The sequence below is a fragment of the Oryx dammah genome, unplaced genomic scaffold, assembly GCF_014754425.2.
Source record: "Oryx dammah isolate SB20612 unplaced genomic scaffold, SCBI_Odam_1.1 HiC_scaffold_14, whole genome shotgun sequence".
Classification (NCBI taxonomy): Eukaryota; Metazoa; Chordata; class Mammalia; order Artiodactyla; family Bovidae; genus Oryx; species Oryx dammah.
This window is the reverse complement of record NW_024070198.1, coordinates 23,324,886-23,334,639: the sequence shown is the minus strand read 5'-3', so window position 1 is coordinate 23,334,639 and position 9,754 is coordinate 23,324,886. Positions and strand designations below refer to the sequence as shown.

The window sequence follows — 9,754 nt, the reverse complement described above, 5'->3', positions numbered from 1 at the left end:
GGCGGGGCGGGCCGATCGCGCCCGGAGGGGAGGCCGGGCAGGCGGGGGCCCCCGCGGGCTGGCGCGGCGCGCAGTGCGTGCGGCTGCGGAGCGCGCGGCTCGCCGGCAGCGGGAATCACATGAGCACCGGCCTGCGAGTGCCCTGCAGCCGCAGCGCAGCAGCCTCGCGCCCCCTCACGACCCTAACCATGTCTGTGTGTTGTTGCTTCTTTTTCAGAGACTACGGCAGTTCCAAGAGGAAATCAGGTAAGGGAGCCTCCGGTCGTTCTTCCCTCCAACCTTCCCTCCCGCTACGTGCACGCGCCTCTCTGACCCTGCGGGGGACTTTCTGGGGGGCTTGTCCTCGCCCGTCTGCCCCGCGGTCCTGCTCCCTTTCTGTTGCCCGCATCCCCAGCTCCTGCCCCCTAAGACCGCTGGCACTCGCACCCTCTCCTCCCTCCGCGTCCCTCGGGTTCTCCCCGGTGCTGATGGGAGTGGGTGCATGGAGAGTGGGGGACCTAAGCCCCCTAGATCCGCGCTACGTGTGCAGCCGGATCCTCCTCCTGGGGCTGCGGGGCCGACTGCTGGGCACTGCTGAGATTTCTCCCTGGGTCCTTACCGCGGTGCGGCAGCCACGGAAGGGTTAATAGAGATGCTGGGTTTTCCCCGTGAGAAGGTGAGATCCGGAAGCAGGGCGTTGGAGGGTGTTGGGGGGGGGGGCGGGGATCGTGCCCGAGTGACTGTGAGTTTCTAATGCCTGAGGAGCAGCCTTGCCCTTCCTCCCCGGACTGTGAGCGCCTGGTCCACGCTGCGGGGGTGGGGCCTCTGCGCGGTGGCCCTCGGAGACCGGGTGGTAGGGCACTGACCTGCCCCGGCATTGGCCCCGCAGGTGCCAGGGCTCACCCCGAGTTTGCGAAGGGGGTGGGGACAGGGAGCGGCGGGGCAAGTCCTTGGGCGCTGTGTGTGCTGGGCGCTGTCCGCTGGGGTCAGAATTCTCGCGGGGGGGTGGGGGGAGGAACTGGGCAAATGCCTGCACGTGGGCGGGGTGCAGTTAATTGGGGGAGGGTGGTCCCTTGTATTTAGGGATGAGTGTGTACTGGGAGTTGCCGGGGAGGGAAGGGATTGGAACGATCTGTGTTATTCCTACTTATGGGGGTGGTGAGTTGTGGGGGTGGACAGCCGAGGAGGGCGGTTCTGGCCCTTGCGGGTGTAGGAAGTATGGAAGAATAGGTGGCTCACAGTAGCGGCTCACCTTGTGGGCAGGTACTTGTGTCCAGGTGCTTTGAACCCTGGATCAGTGGAGGAATATGCCTGTGTGTGAAAGATGGGCTGTGAATTGGGGTAGCTGTGATTGCATGGTGTGTTTCTGAATGTGGCTTCCTATGTTTTGTGTGTTTCAGTGTTTGCTTGTATGTTAATTGGGATGAGGAAAGATGTGTCCTATATAGGGGGTGTGTGGGGGGGTTGTGTGCGCTTGACATGTGTTCACTTGTTTAGGTGTGTGTGCCAGTGTGTTGGCATGTAGCCATGTGTTGGCATGTAGCCATTTGTGGGTTGGCCTGTGTGCTTGTGTCCAGCTGTGGGATTATGTGCTTGTGTCCAGCTGTGGGCAGGGGTGTTTCAGGTGTGCACACCGCTGTCCGGCGGGGCATTTCCTCCATGAACAGGAGGCTGAGGCTGCCTCATGAACGTGAACTGCAACATCTTCTCCCTGGTCCCTTGTAGCCAGAGCCCCAGGTCGGGGAGCTGGGAAGGAGGGGCAAGCCTGGGAGCAGCGCTAGTGGTAAAGAGCCCGCCTCCCAGTGCAGGAGACTTAAGAGACACTGGTTCGATCCCTAAGTTAGGAAGATCCCGTGGAGGAGGGCATGGCAACCCATTCCAGTATTCATGCCTGGAGAATCCCATGGACAGAGAAGGCTGGAGGGCTAACAGTCCCTAGGGTCTCAAAGAGTCGGACATGACCAAAGTGACTTAGCACACAGGTACACCCCCTCCTCCCCAAGAAACTTGCCCCGAACCTCAGAGATGCAGTGACTGGTCGAGCCTGGGCTGAGATTCTGGCACCAGTTTCATGACCTCTCTGCCTCAGTTTCCTCATTCCTTAAAAAAACAGGGATAATGATGCTCTCTGTCTCACATGTAGAAGATTCAAGAAGTTAATGCGGTAAAGTCCCTAGGAGACAATAACCACTGGAGAAGTGTGACTTATTGTCTTCATCACTTTCTGAAGCCCTGGGACCCCCTGGTGAGTCCCTTCTCTACTCTCAGCCTCAGTTTCCTCCTCCGTAGAGTTGTGGACTGGACCAGATAGCCTCCCAGGTGCTTTGCCCTCAATCTCTGAGCCTCAGAGTCTGTGCTGCGTCCTAAGCAAGGCAGGGCCCCACCCAGGGAAAGCTTCCCCGGTTTCTCTGCCTTCCACTCTCAGGCCAGGAAAAGGATGGATGGAGAAATTTAATTTATGCTGCTGTGCTTATCATAATGGCCACTTACTGTCATGGTTAAAGGAGTCAGCTCTGGAGCCAGATGGCAGGAGTTTAGAGTCTGGCTGTTCAGACCTTGGGCATTCCTCCTACCCTCTCTGTGCCTGTCTTCCTTTCTGTAAACTAGGAATACTATTCTTACCACCTTGTAGAGTTAATTTTCTGTGTCAACTTGACTGGGCTGCAGTGCCCAGATATTTTGTCAAGCATTATTCTAGATGTTTCTGTGAAGATGTTTTTTGAATGAGATTAACTTTTAAATCAGTGGACCTTGAGTAAAGCAGATTACCCTCCCTAATGTGGGTTGGTCTCATCCGATCAGTTGAAGGCCTTAAGGGAAAGACCAACCTCCCCCAAGAGAAGGAATTCTGCCAGCACCTTTGGACTTGAACTACAGCTCTTCCTTGAGTCTCCAGCCTATATGCCTACCCCCAGCAGATTGTGGGCTCATCAAGGCCCCACAGTCACATGAGCCAATTCCTCCCTCTCTTCTTTCTCTCTCTTTCTCTATCAATATTCTGTTTTATTTATCTGGAGAATCCTGACTAATACACAAATCATGGTTATAATGAAAATTACATAAACTTCTATATATAAGTCTGCCTAGAACACTGCCTGCACCCTGGATAGTTCTCCTGAAGTGCAAGCTACTGTTATTATTTAGTGAGCACCTAGTATGTACTGGTGGGCCACAGTCCATGGGGTCGCGAAGAGTCGGACGTGACTGAGTGATTTCACTTTCACTTTTCACTTTCATGCATTGGAGAAGGAAATGGCAACCCACTCCAGTGTTCTTGCCTGGAGAATCCCAGGGATGGCAGAGCCTGGTGGGCTGCCGTCTGTGGGGTCGCACAGAGTCGGACACGACTGAAGCGACCTAGCAGCAGCAGCAGCAGTATATACTGGAGGACTTCCCTGGTGGCTCAGACGGTAAAGCGTCTGCCTACAATGCAGGAGACCCAGGTTCGATCCCTGGGTCAGGAAGATCCTCTGGTGAAGGAATTGGCAACCCAATCCAGTACTCTTGCCTGGAAAATCCCATGGACAGAGGAGTGTGGCAGGCTACAGTCCATGGGGTCGCAAAGAGTCAGGCACGACTGAGCAACTTCCCTTTCACTATGTACCGGCTACTTTATATATCTATTTCTTTATTTCCTACTCAGAGCCAAGTTGCATGGTGGCTCATGGGATTCCTGTTTCACAAATGAGAAGCTAAGTCTCCAAGGGTGGCTGCCTGGAGTCTGTGGCAAAGTGGGGGTCTGAGTTCATGCTTGGTGTTCCACTCTGCTCTGTGATGAAGCTCACGAAGCTTCCCGGGGTGACTCCAGTCAGGGATGTTTGCATAAAAAACACAAATGCTTGTTGCCTGGCCACTGCTTGTTGCCTGGCCACCTCTTGTCACACTGTAGTCCCCAAAGCCCCGGCTCATCCTCTGAGAATCTCCTGGAGGGATCTCCTGTGGAGTGCAGAGCCAGGACTACGAGGCAGACCTGGGTGAACAGGAAGAAAGTGCTCAGACAGATGGCAGCCTCACAGAGGAGGCAGGACTGGAGACTTTGATACCCAGAAGACAGTGTAGCCTCAAATTCATCTCCACTCCTTCCCGCCATGGAACCTGCTCCTTCTCGAACCTTCCTCCTCCCACCACCCACCCTGTTGCTCAAGCCCAGCATCAAGAAGTCATCCCTGACTCCTTCCTTCCTCTCACCTGCCCACCTGACCTCCACACCCATCCCCTTCTCCCACCTCCACCATCACATCTGTTAGAAGCCCTCTTCATCCCTCAGAGGACCTCGGCTTCCTCCTCAGCCTGTCTACTCCCACCGTTGCCCCTGCACACCTTTCTCCATGCCAAAGAGTGAACTCCTCCAAATATGGGTCAAATAAGGTGCCTTTCTGAACCCCTGATCCCGGAGATCCGTGTGTGCTCTGGCCCCTGCCTACCATCCCACCCCGGGCTCCACCCTTGCCCCTGACCCTGCCCCTGCCCCCTCCTTCCCACCCAGCACTCTCACACCTGTCACCTTCCATTCCTGAAATGCAGCAGGCTCATTTCTTCACATGGTCTGTGCACTTGCGGTTTCCCCTGGCCTTAATGCTGTTCCCTATTCTTGCACATGGCTGGCCCCTTAAGATTTCTGCTCAAAGAAGCTGCCCCATGCTCCACTATCTAGCTGCCTGCCTCAGGTCACCCTGCTTCTTCCCTGTATGTCACTGACCACACTCTCGTTACCTTGTGGGTTTTCTTGTGTTATCTGTGTCCCACCACCTTGAAAGCAGAGACCTTGCTGCAGGGCCTGCACGGGTAGCAGGAATCCCTGGTGCTGGTTGAATGGCAGGTGGATGGAAGAAGGCCTGGGTGCATGAATGACACTGCAGGTCAGGAAGGAGAGTTGCTGCGGCCTCAAGTCAGGGATGTTGTCTGGAAAGAGGAGTTTTGGTGATTAGGGGTGGAGAGCCGGGCCTTTGCCAAGTCAAGACACAGCACTTGCACACAGGTGGGGGAGCAGGACCCAGCACTGCAGGAGACCAGCTACTGCAGCTGCCCTTATTGAGCACCAGCTGTATGCCAGTGAAGTGTTGAGGTGATTGGAATGTGCCCTTCTGCCCTTGAGGGGTTCACAGTCTGCTCTGAGTGATGAACTGTGCAGGCAACAATGTACTGTTGGACAGGGAAGCAAGGAAGTGGCGTGGTTACCCAAGGAGGAGCCATCCAGGCCAAGGGCACAGCCAGTGCAAAGGCCCAGAGGTAGGAGCGTGCTGCTCTGCCTGCTCAAGTCATGGCCGGGAGGCCTGTGGCTGGGGGGAGTGGAGGGGAGGTCAAGGTGTTAGGGGGGAGAGCAGAGATGTGGGAGTGGGGCAACAGCTCAGACCTCATCAGACCTTCTAAGGGTTTCGGCCTTCACGGTGAGAAAGATGAAGAGCCACTGAGGCATTCTGAGGAGAGGGGACATGATCTGCCTTAGCTTTCGGAACGGTTCTTTGTGACCAGTGAGTAGAGATGGTCAAGGGGAGGAGACCGGCAATGAGGGGGCAAGGACAGCAGCAGAGGGCAGCGTGGGCCGGGGGGATAGCTTATGTCACATTGCCTGGGCTCCCATTCGCAGCCCCGTGACCTTGGGCAGATCTCTTCACCAGAGCTCCATGCCCTCACCTCTTCTGTTGTATTGGCCAGATTCAACTGGAGAAGCCAGACCCATAGGAGCTACTGTATATTACATTTCATGCAAGGAACTGGCTTATGCAATTGTGGGCCAGTCAGGCAAGTCTGAAACCCAAGAGCAGGCTGCGGTTGCAGTCCACAGGTGAGATTTCTTCTGCAGTAACACCTCAGTTCTGCCCATTAAAGCATTTCAGCTGAGGGACCCAGGGCCCCTCAGAGTATCAAGTGTAACAGGTGAAAGCCAGCTAATGTTGAACCTGATCACCCCTGCATAATACCTCCCGAGCAATTCCTGCATGAGTGTGTGGTTGGATAACTGGGGATCGTAGCCTAGCCCGAGTGATGGGCACGCCCTTGAAAATAGAGTAGCAGCCACCTGCAGGAAAGTGCAGTTTCGAGGGCGTGATGCAGTTAGAGGGCTTTGTGCCGTGCCCAGCAGTAGGCTGGGCCAGTCGGTGATTGGCCTCCCCCAGGTGAGCACTGCTGCAGGAGACCCCCATCCCCCAAGCCCCCCACCCACCCACCCAGAGCAGGGCATTCTCTTCAGACCTGAAGAGATGGGCTGGGGCAACTTACTTCTGGTAAGTTGCATGGCTCCAGTTCCGGTGGCTAGGAAATTCCACCAGGGGGCGCAGGCGTCCACGGATCCTCTGGGATCATCCTGGCCCTGGGATTGTGTCTGAGGTCGCATCCCACCCAGGAGTCCTGTGATGAGCTGCTGCTCATTTAAATTCAAATGTGGTTGCTCAAGTGTGTTGCAAGTTTGTTCTTTTAGGTCAGTGTTGATGCTCCTCGTGAAATCCTGTTTACTTTATGCTTTTCCTTGGAAACTTGGGGAGCTCACCCGCTTCCATTTTAGTACCATACAGGTTGCATCATTGGATGGAGTTCATGAGATCAGGATTATTGTAGTCTGACGACAGAGAAGCGTGTCACCTGGAGTTCAGAATTTCTGTTTTGGTGTCAGGCAGCTCCTACCCTGCCATGTGTTTGCTCTGTGACTGGCAAGCTGCTTGACCTCTGACTCATGCCTTCATATGGAAAACAGGGGTAAAAATAGTGCCTGCCTCTATGAATGGTAAGGATTGAATTAGCAGGGGGTGGCGCATAGCATGCTCCCAATGATAGCAGCTGTCATTATTATTCTTTTAATTATTGATAGGTTCAGAAAGGAAGGGGATTTGAGAGTTAAAAAGGACCTGGCTTGAAGCATAATTTTCATTCTGTGAGCCGAGGCTCTGGCCTCATAGGAGACAGAACTTAGTCTCAGAATATTCTGTAGAGTTAAGACAGACTCTGGAGCCGGAACACCTAGTTCTGTGTCCCAGCTCTGCCAGCCATGTGGTCTTGGGCAAGTCCTTAACTTCCCTGTGCCTCAGTTTGCTCATCTATGAAATGAGTATAATGATAGCACTTCAACAGGTTGTCTGAGGCTTGAATAGGAGTTAATACATGGAAAGTGTCTGGTCCAAGAGACACCAAGGGTTAAGCCATTTCTGAATAGGAGCAGCTCTTAAGCAGGAGGGACTACTGACTTTGGGATTACGTCCTGCAGGAGAGACTCCTTTCAAAGTGGGAAGGCTGTGTGTGCAGCATCTCATAGTTGCCAGCCAGCCCCCGATAACCTGGGCAGGTGGTCTTATCCCCATTTTATAGACCAGGGGAGGTAGGTCCAGGTCACCAAGGTCACCTAGCCAAGTAGCCAGGATTCAAATCTGGTTCTTCTGATTCAAACCTCTTTCCACTGACGTCTGTTCCTTCCTGAGATCCGAGGGATCCACAGAGAGCAGGACTGGGCTCCGGAGACTGCTGGCAGGAGTTCCACAGACTGGGAGAGGGCCTGCCCCAAGAGAGCCCCCAACCCCACTGCAGTATCCATAGAGGGGACCCATTGGGCACAAAAGATTCTTCATGAGGTAAAGGGTCCCTTTGCAGGCTGTGACTAGTATCCTTTCATTTCTCTTTGTATGAATTTGGTCTTTAATAAGGTATATTTGGCTTAAAGCAAAACCTGCCTGTAGGTTCTGACTACTATAAAAAAACAGTCTGCTCTCCTTTGACAGAGGAAGTGACTAAGAGAGGGGCCGCTGCCTTCCCAAGGGGAGGGGCAGGCAGAACCTGGCTTCCTGCTCATGGCACTCCCACCAAATCCTGGAATGTGGCAGGGGAGTGAGGAGGGCCAGGGTGAAGCAGAGAAAGCAGGTCTGTAAAAGCCTCTGGTGCCTCTTCTTCCCCTGGGACGAATGCACCCCCACCCAACCCCAGGACGCAGAGCAGGGCCAGCCTCTCTCAGACCCTGGCCCACCCTGCTTACCAGCCGCAAAGGGAGAGGGGCAGAAACAAAGCAGATGACAGCAGCTTTCAGTCCTCCCCTGGAGGCTTTCATTTCTTTTAAGTGATTACCGGTTCCTGGCCTCATGGAGGTCACAGCTCAACTGTGAAAGCAGGATGTGCTCGGGGATTCATTGATGAATGAGGGCCAGGATGGGTTGTGATGCATGGGAGTCAAACAGAAGGGGCTGGGGTGGGGTGGGGGGGGCACCAGCGAAGAGGGGAGGGGCTGGAGATGTTTGCTGGAGGATGGAAGGGGTGGGTATGAGCAGAGAGGGGACCAGATAGATACTCCTGTTAGAAGAGCTGGGTCTGAGCAAGGACTCTGAGTCTGGGATGTGTTTGAGAAGTTTGAGGGAAGAAGAGGTTGTCTAGCCTGGCAGACATGAAGGGCTAGGAAAGAGGGGGAGGGCAGGAGATGCGTCTGGAAAGGTAACCTGGGAGAGTATATCAGCAACCTTTTCCAAAGCTTTCTTTTCTGCCCAAGCCATCCATCCTCAGGGAGAAAGGCCCAGGCTGCTTGGAGAACACGGCCAAGACATTCCTGGCACCCTCCGACGGCCTGTTCCAAGAGTGAACGTGTCTCGTGAAGGCATTGCCTTCTGGCGCATCTCACCCGGGCTGGTGTTTTTAAATAATTTTTATTTGTGTGGCTCTGGGTCCCCAGCCTGATGTCACCCCTGAAGTTCAAAGCCAACTAATTGGGAATGAAGGAGGCTGATTGGTTTGGCAGTTCCACCACCAGCCTATGTGGCAGTGATGTGATGGAGAAAGTGTGTGTCTGGCCACAGGCAGTGTGGTCCCACTGCCCTACCGGCCTGGACACACGGAGCAGGGGTGGGGGAGGGGAGGGCTCCCCGAACCCTAGGAGGACATATCTCACACCTGGGAAGTGAGGCAGCTAGCGGGTGGGTAGCCTTGATCCCCTCCATCCTGCTTGCTCGGCTTCTTTCTGCCCCTCAGTCCTGTCAGCTGACTTCTCCTGCTGGGGTGATGGGAAGATGGTCTGGAAGGGGACAGCATGTGCTAAGGCCCAGGGGTGTTGCTGAGAGTCCTGAGCCTGCTTGTTGAAGCACAGATTCTCAGACCCAGATCTACCATTGAATAAGCAGCTCTGGGGATGGCACCCAGAAACACCAGCCAGCTTTGATGGGCTCCCCAGGTATACCCCAAGATCCAGGCTGGGTTCAATTTGGGATGGGTCATCCATATGGGTTGATGGCCATATTCAGGGTAGGCAGAGAGTGAGAGGGCAGAAGGCTTGGACCCCCAGGGTGGACTGTGACTCAATGGGGCTGCTCCTGGAGGGTGCATTTGGTCATGTCCCTGGGGTGAGGGGCGGGGGCAGTCAAGAGGACAGTTTTGTTTCCACCAGGTCTTCTTCTTCAGGGGAAGAGACGCCTACATTGTGGTCCAGCAAATCCCCGCTTGGGCTTTTTGGTTTATAAACATGTGACAAAAGAGGCAACATTTCCAGTAACGACAAAGCCAGTGGAAAAACAAAGATTCGGGGGAAATGTGCATTACTTATTGTGTTAGCACCTTTTTCTGCTCTGAACTTTACTTTGTTTAGAAACAGAAATGTGGCGTGTGTAACTCAGTTGGATCGTGACATTTTTATAATTGGTCAGTCCTGAAATGTGGCGGCAAAGAAAAATTTTCCAGCGTTTCAGCGAAACTTAGACTTTTGTGAGGGAAAAAAAAAGTGTTTTTCCCCAACTCTTTCTGCTTTGCCCCCTGGATCTTGTCATCGACACATGTGACCCAAGCAGCTGGTAAGAAGATGGATTTTGTTAACATT

The 9,754-nt window shown here is 54.1% G+C and overlaps 1 protein-coding gene and 1 non-coding gene across 4 annotated transcripts in view; both read left to right on the top strand.

The window, feature by feature from the left end:
* The window catches only part of SH3PXD2A (SH3 and PX domains 2A), a 259,112-nt gene that overhangs the window by 170,272 nt on the left and 79,086 nt on the right, over positions 1-9,754 (top strand). For all 3 annotated transcript variants that reach the window (XM_040254322.1, XM_040254321.1, XM_040254320.1), the window contains exon 6: positions 218-246. In XM_040254322.1, coding sequence (XP_040110256.1) covers positions 218-246 — 29 coding nt within the window. The remainder of the gene's footprint in view (positions 1-217; positions 247-9,754) is intronic.
* TRNAC-ACA lies at positions 3,372-3,444 on the top strand. Its single transcript has one exon. It is a non-coding gene; the product is annotated as a tRNA-Cys (tRNA).